The 16,665-nt window shown below is 34.6% G+C and overlaps 2 protein-coding genes across 2 annotated transcripts; one reads left to right on the top strand and one right to left on the bottom strand.

Moving 5' to 3' along the window:
* The first annotated feature begins 439 nt into the window (after positions 1 to 439).
* LOC141677065 (protein INVOLVED IN DE NOVO 2-like) lies at positions 440 to 5,555 on the top strand. Its single transcript, XM_074482800.1, has 8 exons — positions 440 to 620; positions 1,515 to 2,428; positions 2,560 to 2,720; positions 2,824 to 2,892; positions 2,994 to 3,281; positions 4,099 to 4,317; positions 4,576 to 4,806; positions 5,168 to 5,555. The coding sequence occupies exons 2-7, from the start codon at positions 1,519 to 1,521 to the stop codon at positions 4,801 to 4,803; spliced, it is 1,875 nt and encodes a 624-aa protein (XP_074338901.1). The 5' UTR covers positions 440 to 620; positions 1,515 to 1,518; the 3' UTR covers positions 4,804 to 4,806; positions 5,168 to 5,555.
* Positions 5,556 to 5,798: 243 nt separating this feature from the next.
* LOC141677066 (mitogen-activated protein kinase homolog NTF4) lies at positions 5,799 to 15,384 on the bottom strand. Its single transcript, XM_074482801.1, has 7 exons — positions 15,081 to 15,384; positions 14,848 to 14,977; positions 8,787 to 8,924; positions 7,571 to 7,903; positions 6,992 to 7,172; positions 6,118 to 6,289; positions 5,799 to 6,023 (listed from the first exon to the last, which is right to left on the bottom strand). Exons 1-7 carry the CDS (start codon positions 15,284 to 15,286, stop codon positions 6,008 to 6,010), a joined length of 1,176 nt encoding a protein of 391 aa, XP_074338902.1. The 5' UTR covers positions 15,287 to 15,384; the 3' UTR covers positions 5,799 to 6,007.
* Between the last annotated feature and the right edge of the window lie 1,281 nt (positions 15,385 to 16,665).

The raw sequence follows: 16,665 nt of genomic DNA, 5'->3' as shown, positions 1-16,665 counted from the left end.
TTAAAAAGGCTAAAATATAGAAAACACATTCACATACTCAATATCTAACAAATATAAATGAGATACATGAAAAATAAATTTGTTTTTGTAAAAGAAACAAGTCTATTGTAGGAATGATCAATTATGCCAAATTTCATCAAATAGTATTTATTTGGTTTAATTTTGACATAATTATAGTGAAAGTTTAAAGGGGAGGATGGGGTGAGTGGTAGTGGTGAGTGAGTAAAAAAGAAAAAACCTGTAAAAAAGTGAAGGTGAAATAACATAAAAAAAGGGAAGGATGGGGTGAGTGGTGAGTGAGTGAGACAAACTTGAGGGACAAGAATTTGGGGGGACACTTGTTGCACCCTGATTGGGCAGAGGAAACAGGACAAAAAGGGAGCAGTATAAGATAGTGTTGGAATACGAACAACCTGCTGCTCCTCCTCCTCCATTTCCATTTCCATTTTGTATCAGCTGTCCTGTACTCTGCAATGCCATAGGCTCTCTGTCCTACTACCCTGCCTTGTTGTTTTCAGGACTCCTTTTATTTTCAAACTTACTTACATACATTTTCAACATCACCTGCAACCACTTCATTTCATCTCATCTGCTTGCGACTACTTTCTCCTTCAACACAGGTAACTACTACCACACTTCTTAGTACTCTGCCCCTGCCTTGTTTCCTTATTACTAATGCTTTACCTGTCTTGTTTACATATTATGGATCTACCTTTCTCAATATACATTCATCTTATTCATATGCATGTACTACCACTTTTTCTGTTTTTCATTTTTGCTATTTTCTGTTATCTACCCCCCCCCCTCCATTGCTTATCTCATTTTTCATTTCAGGGTTTTATTTCTCTCCCCCACCCCCTCCTCTTTCTCTCTCTCTCCCTCTCCCCCCCTCTCTCTCTCCCCCTCATATCCCCAATCTCTTGCTCTATATGATTATAAAAGTGTACTTGCTTCTACAACTTTAATCGAAATAAGTATTTTAACATAATTTTATTCTTCCACTGCATAACAAGTTACATATATGTAATGTACAGTTTATTTCAATTTATTTACACAGTCTAAACAGTTGTTTTAACTTCAATCGAAATTTCATTCCAATGCTCTAGGCCTAGATTTTATTTTATTCTCTGTAGTTGCTTCTGTTCAAGGAATAATGGTCATGATCTGTGATTTTGATTTCACTATCTGTGATATCTACTTGCGTCTAGTTTCCTGGCTTTACGATGTTCACAAGCTTTCCAGATATTTTAATTTTTGTACGGAAAAAATTTAAATGCATGCAGAATATTCATACTAAAGGTTGCTTCTGTCTTCAAGTGATTGTCTAAATTAGGTGCTATAGGTCCATTTGTAATTTTTGGTTGTTTCTTTTTTTTTTTGCTAATTATGTTTGGTTGTTTCTTATTACCATCTAAGTATGTACTTTATGCTATCTGTGTTATCTACCTCTATTTAGTAGATTCGATTTGGTTCGGGGTTTTGATTATGTTTCAAATTTTGTCACTGTTGTTCAGGAAAATGAGTTACTCGTCAGAAGAAGAAACTGATATCAGTGATTCTGAGTTGGAAGATTATTCTGAGACATGTTTCCAGAAATTATCGGATGGTGAACTTGAGGTGAAGATTTCTGGGGACGTATATAGATGTCCTTACTGCTCTCAGAAGAAAAGGAAGCAACAGTATGGGTTCAAGGATCTTCTGCAGCATGCTTCTGCAATTGGCAAGGGTTCAGGATCCAAGAGGGACACAAAGGAAAAGGGCAAGCATCTCGGACTTTTAAAATACTTGGAAAATCTTGGCAGAAGAAAGCCCTCAGAGACAATTAGGGCAGAGGGTTTGAGGCCCTCACTGAACAGTGACAGTAATGAATTGCTTGTTTATCCTTGGGTCGGAATTGTGGCCAATATTCCTGTTACTTTTGAGAATGGCAGATATATTGGGGGGAGTGGTACAAAACTAAGAAATGAGTTTGCTGTGCAGGGGTTTAACCCCAAAAGGGTCAACCCTTTATGGAACTACAGAGGTCATACTGGCTTTGCAGTAGTGGAGTTTGGAAAAGACTGGCCAGCATTTCATTGTGCCATGAAATTCGAAAACAGTTTTGAGGCTGCTGGAAAGGGAAAACAAGATTACATAAGTGCACCGAACCGGGGGACTGAAATCCATGGATGGATTGCCCGGGAGGATGATTACTATTCAGAAAAGGCAATTGGCGACTTTCTTAGAAAGTTTGGAGATCTGAAGACAGTCCAAGACATTGAAGCAGATGAAAACAACAAATCAAACATGCTCCTGTCAAATTTGAGTAATGCAATAGAGGAAAAAGCTATGCACCTTAAAGAGATAGAGGTGAAATACAATGAAACTACAATATCATTAAGTAGTTTAATTAATGAAAAGGACAAGATGTTTCAAGCGTACAATGAAGGTATAAACCTAGTTAAGTTCACTGGTCATATATTTTGACAATATTTTGAAACTCCTTAATCCATTTACATGTTTGTTGTGTAAATTAAGTATTGTCTCCTCAGTAGTAACATCTTGTATAATGTTGGATAGAGATACAAAAGATGCAGCACAACACAAATGCCCAACTTCAAAATATTGTCAAGGAGCAGCAGAAAATGAAACAGGAGCTTGAGCAGCGTGAGAAGGAACTGCAGAAAAGGGAGGCTCGTAATGAGGGTGAGAGAAAGAAGTTGGCGCTTGAGATGGAAATGGTAAGAATACATTATTTATCTATTTTTCCATATCTTCTTTTAGGCTGTTACTCTGGTAAGATCTCATTAATGTAATCGTGCATTTCTTTCCTCCTACTCTAAGAATGAGAGAGCCACCTTGGAGCAGAAAAAGGCAGATGAAAATGTGTTCAAGTTGGCAGAGGATCATAAGGTAGTTTACTTGATTTTCTTCTGGTTTTAGAATTTCATAACACATTCTATTTGTATATACTTCTAATGAAATATTCGTTTTTCAATTTCATTAAAACGCAGAGAGAAAAAGAAAAGCTTCGCAAAAGAACCATAGAACTAGAAAAGCAAATAAATGCCAAGCAAGGACTAGAGTTGGAAATAGAGCGTATGAGAGGGTCTTTGTCGGTAATGAAGCATATGGAATATGATGAGGATTCAAAGTTTAGACAAAAGATTGATGATACTCAGAAGGCCCTACAGGAGAAAGAAGAAGAACTTAAATATGTGGAAGCATTAAATCAAGCTCTTGTTGTCCAGGGGCTTAAAACCAATGATGAGCTTCAAGAGGCTCGAAAGGAATTAATTAATGTAAGTAATCTCTTTCATTATATGTCAATGCATATCTATCAATTCATATCAACCATCCTAGATTCTGGAATCTAATTAAACATGTCCAGCTAAAAACATTATAGATTAATTAGAGTTTTTAATGTGGGTGATTGCTGAACAATTATATATTTCATAATATCGGTGTACAAGTCCTCAAGTATATGACTCTGAGTTCATCGCGTACTCACTGGTTTATATATGACTACTCGTTGGTTTATATACGACTCCAATTCATGACAGTTGAGGTCATATGGTTTGTTTATGTCTCCGAGTTCATGTTATTTTATTTTTGTCGTCTTTGCTGGTCTGTTTATGATTTATGACTAGAATTCATATAATATTTTCTGGTTTGTTTAGACTCCATATTTGTCATATATCTAATGATGAAAAACATTTTGTAATCTAAAGTCTTGAAATTTATTTTTCACCTACCAATTTAATGTCATCTAAACGCGTGCAGCGGAAGGAACAGGCCCTATAACATATACTATAGTACTGTGAAATTTAGTGGCAGCTGCTACTCTACTTTTCCTTTACTTTTGACAAGTCACTATCTGGCTCTTCGGACTTCACAGATTTTATGAACAATTTAAAAGAATTATAAAAACTGCTTGTAGGTGTTGCAAGCAACATGTCTTCAACTTTTTGGCTAGTGCGATCCATTTAAGATTTGCTTTGCTTACCAACTTTTTTAATTAAATACTTAAATTTGTGGCTTCTTATACGGTACAAGAATTTTTATAGTTATATTTCTGTTAAAAGGATTTACTTGTAATTGCTGTTAATTACACTGCAGTTCTTGAAGGGGAGATCTCCTCAATCTCAATGGATTCGTGTAAAAGGAATGGGAGAGCTCGATGATAGTCCATTCCATACTGCATGCAAAAAAAAGTATGCTGGTCCACAGGCAGAAGAAAAGGCTGTGGAGTTGTGTTCATTATGGGAGGATCACCTGAAAGATCCTAATTGGCATCCTTTCAAGATCGTGGCTCTTGAAGGTGGTAATGATCACAAGGTATGGCTATTCATAGAACTGTGGTTGTGCTTGTGCAATTAAGGTTGCTTCCTGTTTTTGAACTGTAATTCTTAATTCTTTGTTTTGCCTCTCTTGAATTGTTATCAAAACTTGTTGATTCAAACATGCTGTGGTTTAGAAGATTATTTATTACCATCATGAATCTTGTTAGAAGATGCTTAATAGGCCTCTACTGATTTGTCATACATAGGTGTTTAACCCCCTTAATTTCACTTTCTTTGGTGGACTATGTCCTAGGAAATTATTAATGAAGACGATGAGAAACTGAAAAAGCTGAAGGCTGAGTGGGGCAGTGAAGTCCAGATGGCTGTGATTACTGCTTTAAAGGAGATGAACGAGTACAACCCCAGTGGCAGGTACATCATATGGGAGCTGTGGAATCAGAACGAAGGAAGGAAAGCAACACTAGGCGAAGGAGTATCCTATTTACTGGAATTGAGGGCTAAAAAGAGGTCGAGAACCTAAAAGGTACGGTGCAATCTTATAATCTGCCCCTCTCCCTCTCAGCCCCCAATCTGCAATCGTTCACCTAAGATTGAATCAAACTCTTCCAATCTACACTTGCTTTCATGTGCCCTTTTTCTGTGGCTTAGCAAGGCACAGCTCATTCCCTAAAATGAATTATATGACGAAATGCCCATAGTGAATAAAGAAGAGATTTTCACTATTTGCAACTAAGCAACATCTACTTTAAATTTTATTTCCCATCTTTTAAAAAGATATTGTTGCTAGCATATTGAAATCATATGTTTAACAGTTGATACTTGTATAATCTCAGTTTTTTCACATGCGTCATGTGTTGTGCCTTATGAGCTTCTTCTCTCTTCAGGAGTGATAGCTGCTGCCACATCTCCAGTACTTTTGTTTCCATTGAAGAATGAAGATGGAGTCTCTTTGGCTCTGTCCATGCTTGATTTTGGTGTGATAACATGTATTATTGTTCTGAAAGACTCATGTGGAATCCTTTTGTTGACTAATGTGGTATCAAGGGTTCTAGTACTCTTTCTGGTGAACCATATGGTTTAAAGTCTCATTTGCAACTTTACCTTGTGCAAATGCTATTCTTGATGGCGAAACTTCAATTTTCTACTAGTATTGTATTTTCATGTGAGTGAAACAAACCACTGGAAATATACAAAATTGTTTTTCTTCTGTTTTGCCGCAAATCATGTCAGAATATCAGAATAAAAAAAACTACATGAATCAGCTTATTATGAGGCTATTTCGTATATGTTATAAACTTTGTACCCCTTACTCTTTAAAGAGAACTAGCGTCATATTGATATCAAAATTTGACTAATGCTGCTTACAAATCTATGCTGATCATGAGAGGACCAATTTAATCTATTATTAATTCAAAAAGTTTGGGCTCATCTTATATCATCTTCAATGATTTTTATATGGAAATGAAAATGAGAAGGAAAGTGCATCCCTCTAGTCATATCAAATGATTCGCTATATAACAAATGATTTGCTGCTTTGCATAGATTGAATCTTTGATGTGACAATCACAGCACAGTAATATTCATGTCCAAATCTTGGGGTACAATTTAAATCTGTTTCAATTCAAACACCTAACCATTGAAAAAACAAATATCAAGCTGGAAATTTAATAATCGAAAATTCCTATTAACCATTCCACATCGGTATCTCTCAAATTCCAGTGCCATCATGGATGAAAAAGCCTGGGGGAATTTATGAGAAATATAAAACAGAACACACCAGTTACAAGTTACAACTACAAGTACCCAACAAACAAACACCAATTTAGTTCCTTACATCGGCTGATGCTCAGGATTGAATGCCAGAGCCTCTCTGTAGATTAGCTCCCTCATCTGTTCTTCAGTCAACGCATGCTGTTCAAAGTCAAAGCTGAAAGGAGCAGTACACACAGGCTCATCGCTTATGTCATGCAGTGACGTGAGGTAGGGATGTGCCAGTGCATCTTCAACTGAAGTCAACACACTTACAAGGTCAAATTTAAGTTCAATATAACACTGATACATACTATCACAAAAAAAGAAGAAAATTACACATCTGAATGCAGGTGTCTAATAACATCTAGTCTTATTCACATATACTAACAATTATCTTCAGAAGTTTTTAAGAAAAAGGTTCTTTAGACATTATGGCAGGGAAATATACTTGCATGTTAATTGATTTCCACATATCATCAAGAAGCTCTGACAAGTGAAATTAATTTCTTTTTTCAACACACAAGACCAGAGTCTATTGAGGATTGTTTCTGGAATCAATAATTTGACATTTAATCGACAACTAGAAGAGATAATTCTATTTATTCTCTGAATCAGAGCTTTCTGAAATGCTGAAGATGGCTAAACCTGAAGAATTTTTTTTTAGTAAAATTAGGAGCTGAGACTTACAAAAATGAAAACTTATTTTTAAAATGATGTTACATACAAAATGCAAACGAGATTTCTTAATTTAAAACTTTGTTATTGTGTACATTTAGGTGTAGGATATTTTATCCAGAAAGAAAAACAGGCAGCAATAAGCCAATAACCATACTTGTATGTAATATAAATTTGCTAAAAAGGAAAAAACTGTTGTGCAAGCACAAATCCAAAATATCAATACAAATAATCATAGCCATCTGTACGTATAAAATCTTTACAAGTCCTCAGATTCTCACCTGTAAGTCTCCTTCTAGGATCAAATGTCAACATCTTCTCAACAAGATCTATAGCAGAAGGATGAACATTTGGAAATTTTTCAGTCAGTGACTGCCGACGATAAAGAGGAAGCTGCCGAATGTATCTTTTTGCATTTTCATTCAAAAACTCCAGCTCAGCCTCTGATGGTGTGCCAATTAGCTGCAAGGCTATAAAAGTTAGTCGAGATGCAATGCTAAAAGGATCCTCTACGCAAGTGCACAGATGTGGATTTATCTCACAATGATGTGATGATTACAAAATAAATCTTCAAAGATAAGAATTCAAATATCATTGGATGGCAGCGCATATTTATGCAAAATTCGTAAACTGTATTACATTTATACAGAATAAAACAATGAAATGACATTTTAGCCAAAAATGGATTCTTTTCATGTTTAAAATCAAGACAGGTCAAGAAATAAGTTTCTGACCATAATCTGTAAAGTACAAAAAGTAAATCTAACTTCTAAAGAATAAAAGTAACAGCAGCAGGAGCAGACGATCGAATGATCATTCTTGTGAAATAACAAAAATGTGATGACATACAGAAGTAGTACCTCAATGAGCAATCGTAGCTGGTGTACGTGATCTCTGCCAGGAAATAAAGGCTTCCTGTCCATCAACTCCATGAAAATGCATCCCACTGACCATACATCAATAGCAGCAGTATAATCAGATGAATTTAACAAGAGCTCTGGTGCTCTGTACCATCTTGTAACAACATATTCTGTCATAAAATCAGTTTCGGAAGTCACACGGGCTAATCCAAAATCACATATTTTTAGATCACAATTGGCATTTAAGAGCAGGTTGCTTGGTTTCAAGTCTCTATGTAGAACGTTTGCAGAATGTATGTATTTCAACCCCCGGAGGATCTGATACAAGAAGTACTGCACAAGATAATTAAGTAAATCAATATGCATGCACTAAATAATAAGCATAGGGCCATAGGCTATCTTCAAACAAAAACAAAAAGAGAAAGTGGCAAGACAAATGAACAATTTCTTTAAAAAAATTGGGAGAACGTCAAACAAGATAGCAAACTGGTGTAAATGATCTCTTATATTTTAGTACAAGGATAGCATAATGTGTAATACAGGTTCAAGAACGAATTGGGATACCTATACACTGAAAATGAAAGGGAAATATCAGACCGCCATTTTAAAGTAGTTTTAAGTAATTTTAATCAGGTCAGGTAACTGAGCTAGCAACTTTTACAGGTTTGGAACCTCTGATGACACAATTTCTTCCCATATTATAACCAGTTTAAACTAAATGGAGTGTACAATAAGCATGTTACAAATTATCCTGCATGAAAATGAGGATATGAATACGTTTGGTCCAAGTAAATTGTCAGATATCACAAGAGGAAGTAATTACAAAAAATAAAACAAAATCGCATATTGATATACGCATGATCCTCCACAAACAAACTAACTGTAATCAAGTGAAGAAAGTTTTCAGAAAAAATCCTTAGTCCTTGTCTTCAAATTTGTGAATAGAAAAATTTCTAACCGAAGAAACATAAAGAAATAACAAACAGAAAAAGAAGAAGCACAATGTACTCTTTTCTGGTAAACTATAAAAAAATGCCACTGTGATAGCGTCATCAAGGGGAAAAAGTACTAAATGATCTATTCCACTCATCTCTGCCACATAAAGACATAAATATTCTTAAACCTCAAATTGTATCATACTTTTGACGCGAAATAAACAACTTTTGTGTTTAATTGATTCTATTTTATACAATGTGAGTATGTGATGAGACAGCACCTGGCAATGCTCCTCTGAAAGTCCTTGGTTTGAACGAATAATTTGATGGAGATCTGTATCCATAAGCTCATAAGCAATGTATACGTCATTAAATGACCCCCTCTGAGGTGGCGGTATAATATCTCTAATTGCAACAACCTGCGTAAGAAAACCAAGTGATGTCAGTAAATAAGAAACTTGCATTGATTTATTGAACTAACATAATACTTTCTTGGTACAATATTCGCTTGCGAAGACATGTTGTAAGCAATTCTTTGCTTTTATCAATATTACTATTGTTAATGACTCATCTTTTGCAGGCTGGAGAATGCCAAAATCTGGATTTTCAAGAATCTTTAGAGTTATTCTTTTATTTTAACAAAATTATAATATGTTACTGATGCTATTCAGGATATAAATTATGTTGATTCTATATGTTTTACACCTTTATCATGGAATCTGTACGCATAAAAGGTTATATGCAGACATGTGATGTGATATATAATAATAAGAAACGGGTTACATTGGTACTTCTATACTAGTCAATATTTGTTGAGTTGTGCTTTGGTGTGTGTTTAATTTAAAGTTATGATGGGAGTTTGAAGATAAAACAGAGAAGAGATAAATATGAGACACAGTTCATGTTAGAATGGAGAAAATTGTAGAACAATACAGAGACGAAGGACAATAATTGCTGATCCACGATATCAATATCAATATCAATATAATATAAATATATATAATTAAATCATAACTATTCACTCAATTTAAGTTTGTACTACTCTTCGACAAGCTTCAAAACTCACTCCTAACTCACTATTACTGGTAGCATGCTTCTCCTGCAACTAGTTATCAGAACCCACAAAGGCTATATCTCTCGAATAAACTAGATAAAAGTGAAAGTAAAGATGTTGATGCACCTACTTTCATATTGCCATCTAAAATCCAAATTATTTCTTCTTAGGCAGAGACAAATGAGCTAAAAGTACTGCTTTAGAAGTAGCTTCTTGTGTAATTCATGTAGCAGTGTATACAATAAGCTATGTTTGGTACCTGCATACCATAAGCTAATAGCATTCATAACAGATTCACAGTGCTGTTTGTTATGGCCAAACAAGCAATTTTAATATAAAAAGAATGAGGTTTGAGGTTACATAGATAAACTACCAGGCTGGGTAAGATCCCTAGGTTGCATAAAGCTTAAAATATTATTACAACAAAACTAATTCTCATATAAAGTGAACTCGAGAACCATAGGTTCCAAGGAAGAGAAAAGTGATCCAGAGCCAACTCATATGGCAAATCACCAACTGAATTTCACTACAAGCGGAAAGTCAACTTAAACCGATAGCATACTTACTAATAGAGAAGACAAAGGTTACACAAGACATGTTACCAATTTCCAATTTCCCTGGGCTAAAACAAGTGACACAAGACATATGACCAATTTCCTTAGAACTGTTTTCTGAAAATACTATCATAAATGTGGGTGTCTATTTGCACCAATTTAATGATACACGTCTGAAGTTAATATGGCAACTTTTAATGTTAATCATATGACCACTTCAATGAAAATTACTCTTGTTTCATCTACACAAGGAAATAATATAAAGTTTATAAATAAGTAATCTTGATTCTCCTAACATCTAGTCTTAAGTATGCTAGCATCTAGATAATAGAGAATCTTTAATTAACGTAATTTTCAATATTCCGTATTTTCGTAAATATCTTACTTATGCGACATAACTAGCATTAGTATATCACTTGTGTGGATATACTTATGAGGCATAACTGGTATTAGTATATCACTTGTGTGCATATCCGCACAAGTGAGAAAATTATATTATGCAATCTAAGGTTACTCTGAAGGAACTAGTTATCAGAATATAGCTTCTCTTTCTTTTGTTTCCCAAAACCTGTTACTGATTATTAAGGAAATTACACAACGGGGCATACTTCAGAAGCTGTTAGACAACAGACCCGAGAGCAGAGAAAAATCAATAACCAAACAAGATCAACACAATTTACAATATCCCAACTTGAAAATAGGATCATCATCCATTGAGGAAACAAAGAGTCCACCAGCCTAATTAACTTTTAAGAAGAAAATTATTAGCAGTCCAAAGAAAGTAAGAAAACTATTCAATACAACTAACAATAGTCCTCTTGCAGAAGTTTGTGCTTCATAATGAATGAAGTCACTAAATTTCCATGTTTTTGGCAAAACTACAAGTCATTCGCTAGATACACACTAATCTTATTCATCTCTAGGCTCGTAGACACATTAATTAAACTGTTCATATCATCATATGCACTTTAAAAAACTGAAACTAATACCTAGCTACATAAATTTAACACTCCTAATAAAACCTTAAAATATCTTAATGTACCTACAAGTCCAATTTTAAAAAATAAGCAAAATGCAGACTAGCTTCACAACACAATTAAATCAAACTAACATTTTCATGGTCCATACGGCAAGGAAGTATAACTTCGCGCAATGTCTGCTTCGCATAAACTTTATTATCGAAAGCATTCGCAATCTTCTTTATAGCTATGTGTTCATTCGTCTTCGAATTCAACGCCGAACTGATAATAACATCACAAAACACAACTTTGATAAAAAAAAAACCTAATTAATTTATCCAAATAGAAACATTGTTGTGTGGGTGTGGGTTAAGTAGAAATCAAACGAATGATATACCAAACGATGCCATGCGAGCCTCTACCGAGAAATTTAATTGGAAATTTATATTTAGCGGTGACTTCGAAGATATTACCACCTATATTGTACTGAATGAAACGGCCATCGTGGCTTAGAGTGGCCTCAATGTTCTCGGTCTCACCGGATTGACACAAATGGCTTAGACTGGCTGTAATGTTCTCGATCTCAGTGGATTGAGACTGTGGAGCTACGTTGGATGCGTCAAAGGATTTGGTTGAATTGTCCATCACATACACAGTTTTGTTTTTGTAGATGTGTGTATTTTAAAGATCTTGAAGAGATTGTCTAGTGTGTGTTTTGGTATGAGAAAAAGATAAAGCTTTTTTTTTCGATTTAATTGTATTTTGATTTTAACTTGTGTGTATTTAATTTATTCCGGTTTCGGGAGGAAGTGTCTAAATGCATGCACTTGATATTGAAATGTCACGGTGTAAGCTTGTGTTTAGGGGTGATCAATGTACACATTTTTTATACAACCAATTTAATTTAAAAACTTACAAAGACAAATGTTAAACATCTGCATGATAAATTAAAAATGATGTTACTAAATTATTTTCAATTATATCTTTATTAGAGTTTTCTTACAAATTCTTTTCATTTACACAAATTTTTTATGGTTGATGAATAGAAATTTCAATCTTATGTAATATTATTACGGTCAAATAACACTGGCTGATCTTGACCAAAAAAAATAACACCGGCTGAAACAAAAATATCCACTATGGAAAGCTTAGTTTTGAAGAGAGGACTAAATTTAATTTTTGATCAAATGTGGACAAACGTACAATAATTCCACTTGTGGTTCCAATTGCAAGAGTTACGCAGGTGTAGAAAAATAACTCATAAACACTGTCTCTGTGCACAAATGTGGGAAAGGGCAGGTGAACGTGTGGTGTGTGGCATGTGTGTCTGTCAGTCTGCGTGAGAGGGGGGATGTGAACACTAGAGTAGCAGAATTTACTAGCTAGACTTACAATAAACTAATACGGGATTATTTTAGATATTGATGCAAGGAGAAATACATAATTTTCTCCAACTCGTAGCTAAGTCTAAAAGTTTGATGTCAGGACATAGAGCTATATTTTCATGCAGCATTATAGACAATAAAGGTTAGACCCGTTAAGAACTTGTTGAATAAGTAACAAAACATGGATGAGAAGACCAAACTAAAAGATATGGGCAAACTTCGGAACAACAATTCTATTTGCTGACCATTGAATAAAATGAAGGGTTGAAATGCAGGGAGTCTCTTTGTGACTGCAACAAAGTGAGGCAGAGATATGAAAGTTTTCATGCCGGTATAGAATGGTTCTTATATTCACTTGAACATTACCACACGAAGGGATAATCACTTCTAGGGAGTAGCACAAGTGAATCACATGCTTCCCCAGCAAACTTCCACCACCTGAAAGTTTGATGCCAAGTATTTGTAGGATCTCCTAGTTCACATTTTGACCTTGAAACCTCTAGGGATATGGAATGAAATGCTAAAATTGCAGATTGGATTCTATATATTTACAAAACCCGGAAACGGTAACTGCTTCCGAGTACCAGTCACATGGCGAGGTTATGCTGGTCAACTGTGTGTTGTAGGATTACAAGTTACAACTACCATTTGGCACCAAATCGTATGGCCTAGGGATTCTAACTCACTTCTGTGGTCTTACTAAAATCTTGTTCGCTGCTCAGTCAATGCAGCAATGAACTGGGTTGGGGTTTCGCTATAGCGTCCAAGTGTTGTTATATGTATCTTTTTCCGCAGTTAAAAAAACTCTGCCACCTAACTTGAAAAATACTCTTTATTTCAGCTACATAAAGATGCAAAAGAGATTAGAAATGAAACTTATATTAATTTTGCTAGTTCTTAAGTGAACTAGAAAACATTAAGAACCAAGTGGTTGTTTAATTACACATGTGTATTGGCATCCTAAGAAAGTTGTACTTAGTAACTAGTTTATTGACAAAAAAATTAGGAAGTAGAAAGAGTGTGTTTGATTGGTATGTAAGAAGTAATTCCTGGGGGATGCAAATGACCAAGAGAGGGTGGGTAACCAACTTCGGGCATTTAAAGTTCCAAGGAAGTTATAATTTCTTTAATTATGTTAACCAAACAACTAAATCAATGTGTACTGCCCTTCCTGAGTATTAACATGTTAACCAAACAACCACCAAATATTTTGTAATTATTGGGATATGCTAGACATTAAGCATTTTGGAAGTAGCGGACAGATACCAGAAATACCGGATATCAAATTAAGGTGTTCCTTTTGTTTCCCTAAATTTACTACTCCTTGCATCCCAAAATACTATTCATTTTGGAATTTTTTCTATCCCATAATAGTTGTCCTTCTCTACATCCAATGCAAATTTATGAACAAATCTAATACTACGTTTTAATCATTTCCGATGCAACTTTACTACACTTATATATAAAACTAATGCAATAAATAAGGGTAAGGCTTGAAAAATATAATTCAACTAACTTTTCTTAATATGAGTTATTTTCCAAAAAGAGACTATTAAAATGTGATGGACGGACATTGATTAAAAAGAAAAAAATAAAATGGGGCATACCTCGAATCTGCTCGAGGACAGAGCCTCATAGAGGTACTATTAAACAAATGAGGCCCCAACTTAAAAAATTTAAAATCTTTTATTAAATTAAGGAACAAAGAGTAAATCAGCCCCGCATACAAAGATTTTTACGAATCTAGAGAAACTAAACTACTCCCTCCATCCCATTTTAGTATTCTATTTTTGAAGAATAACGCATATTAAGAAAAGTTAGTTGAATTATATTTTTCAAGTCTTACCCTTATTTATTGCATTAGTTTTATATATAGGTGTAGTAAATTTGCATTGGAAATGATAAAAGCAAAAGCTTAAATTTGAAAGTTTATTCATAAATTTGCATTGGATGTAGAGAAGGACAACTATTATGGGATAGAAAAAATCGAAAAGAGACTAGTATTTTGGAATGGAGGGAGTATATAATACAACTAACAATTATACTCTTGCGTAGTGTGTTCGCTTCACAATTAATGAAGTCATTAAAGTTTCCTTTATTCGGAAAATGAAAAAGCTACAAGTCAATTGCTAAATACACACAAAACTTATTCATCTCCGGACTAAAAAACACATTTACGATATTGTTCATTTCCAAACCATATAAGTGAAAGTAATACGTTACCTACACGCATTTATACAAGCAATCAGTCCACATATACCACATACATATCCACCCCACGTAATCAAAACCTAATTCATATATACACTCACACACATCCAATTCGCATATAGAAAAAACATAATACAAAATGCAACATAAATGTAATAACAAACAAAAAAAGAACTAACATTTTCATGATCCATATGACGCAAAAGCTTAATCTCGCGCAAAGTCCTCTTAGCATCGACCTTGTTATCGAAAGCATTGGCAATTTTCTTAATAGCCACGTGTTCATTCGTCTCCAAATTCAACGCCGAACTAATAACATGATACAAACACAAAATCAATCAGAAAAATTAATCAAAATAAACAAATACAACATATATGTAAATTAAATTGAAGGATAAAATGAGTGAGTTACCAAACGATGCCGTAAGCGCCTTTACCGATAGGCAAGATAGGAGGCTTATACTTAGCCGTCACTTCGAAGATGTTACCGAAGATATTGTATTGAATGAAACGCCCGCCGTGGCTCAGACTTGCCGGAATATTCTCGATCCCGGCGGTTTGAGATGCCGGAGCTGCGTCTGACATCACGGTGTCCGAAGGCTGAGCTGAGCCGTCCATTAGATACAAAGTGTGTGTGTTTTGAAGATCTCGGCGAGATTGTTTAGTTGTGCGTGTGTTTTATATGTGTAAGAAAGAGAGAGAGGTACTACTCTTTCTTTTTTTCGGTTTTGATAGTATTTTTTTTAACCTTTTTTTTTATTTTTTTAATCTTTTGTTTGAGGGAAATGGACAAAATAGTGCAGGCTATTGTCATTGACGTGTCACGGTGTAAGCTTGTATTTTCTGGGCGAGTTGTGTGCACATTGGTAATTTTGCTACTGTATAAATTTTTGCCCACACCGGGCGCTCCAAAATATATAATCTTTTTAAATATTTATATTTATAAAATTTACTTAAAATGTGTTATTAATAAGATGGGTCATGTTGCCGTTGTCTGTCGGTGAATTCTTATCCAACATATTAATGTCCTGACCGTTAGATTTACTATCCAACGACCAGGATTAAAAAAAATAATTACCTAATCCGTATTTTTTTCCCGCGGAATGGAGGGCTTCCGTGCTTAATATCCACGGAAGGCAAAGTCATTCCGCGCTTTTTAGTAGCGGAAACACTGTACTTATAGTTTATAACCCTAAAACGATCACATTTTCTTTTTTGTGCAACTTTTGTCAAATTGGAGAGTAAATTTGGGGAATTTATTGGTTTTGTTCATCCTTACTCACTAATTTCCTTTTGGTAAGCTAAATTTCTTGCTTTTTTCTTGTTTTAATTATGGATAAGTTGTTTGCTAGGTTTGAAGGTAGAAAAGTTTTGAAAAGAAGTGATAAAGTGATTCATAATGTTGTAAACAGTGAAGTTGTTGATGTTAGTGGTAGTTGCTTACGTAATGATAATGTAGATTATGTTAACCTTATTGATGATTGTGATCAAGATATTTTTGTTTGTGAACAAAGATTTGAAAATGAAGATTTGCATGAAAATAATGAGTTTATGCATGATTATAGTGAGACAAGGGATAGAGTATTGTTGGAGAAAAAGATATTGTAATTCTTTCTTAAGTCAAAATTTCCCTAATTTAGTAGCCGCCGAAAATGTAAGTAGGGCTTACGCTTTGAAAAAATGGGTTTACAGTTAAGATCCAAAATACACAAAGGCGTGTGGACAAAATAATATATGCCCGTACTTATGTTTGTAATTTAGCGGGAGAAAACCGCGATAAAGAACCCGTAGAGGATGAAGAAGTTTTGATAGGAAGTGTAGGTAGTGCGAAGAAGAAAAGGTGTAGAGATAAATTTCCTAGATGTGGATGTAAATTTAGGATTTATGTGATTAATAGGCGAAATACAAGGCATAGGGAGATAACATTGTTGGAGTTAAATCACAATCACGAAGTTGTGTCGCCTTCTAAGATGAGTTTGATTAAAAGGGAGCGACAT

This window comes from Apium graveolens, chromosome 8 (genome assembly GCF_009905375.1).
Source record: "Apium graveolens cultivar Ventura chromosome 8, ASM990537v1, whole genome shotgun sequence".
NCBI lineage: Eukaryota > Viridiplantae > Streptophyta > Magnoliopsida > Apiales > Apiaceae > Apium > Apium graveolens.
The sequence above is the reverse complement of the archived record's forward strand: the minus strand, read 5'-3'. Positions and strand labels throughout refer to the sequence as shown.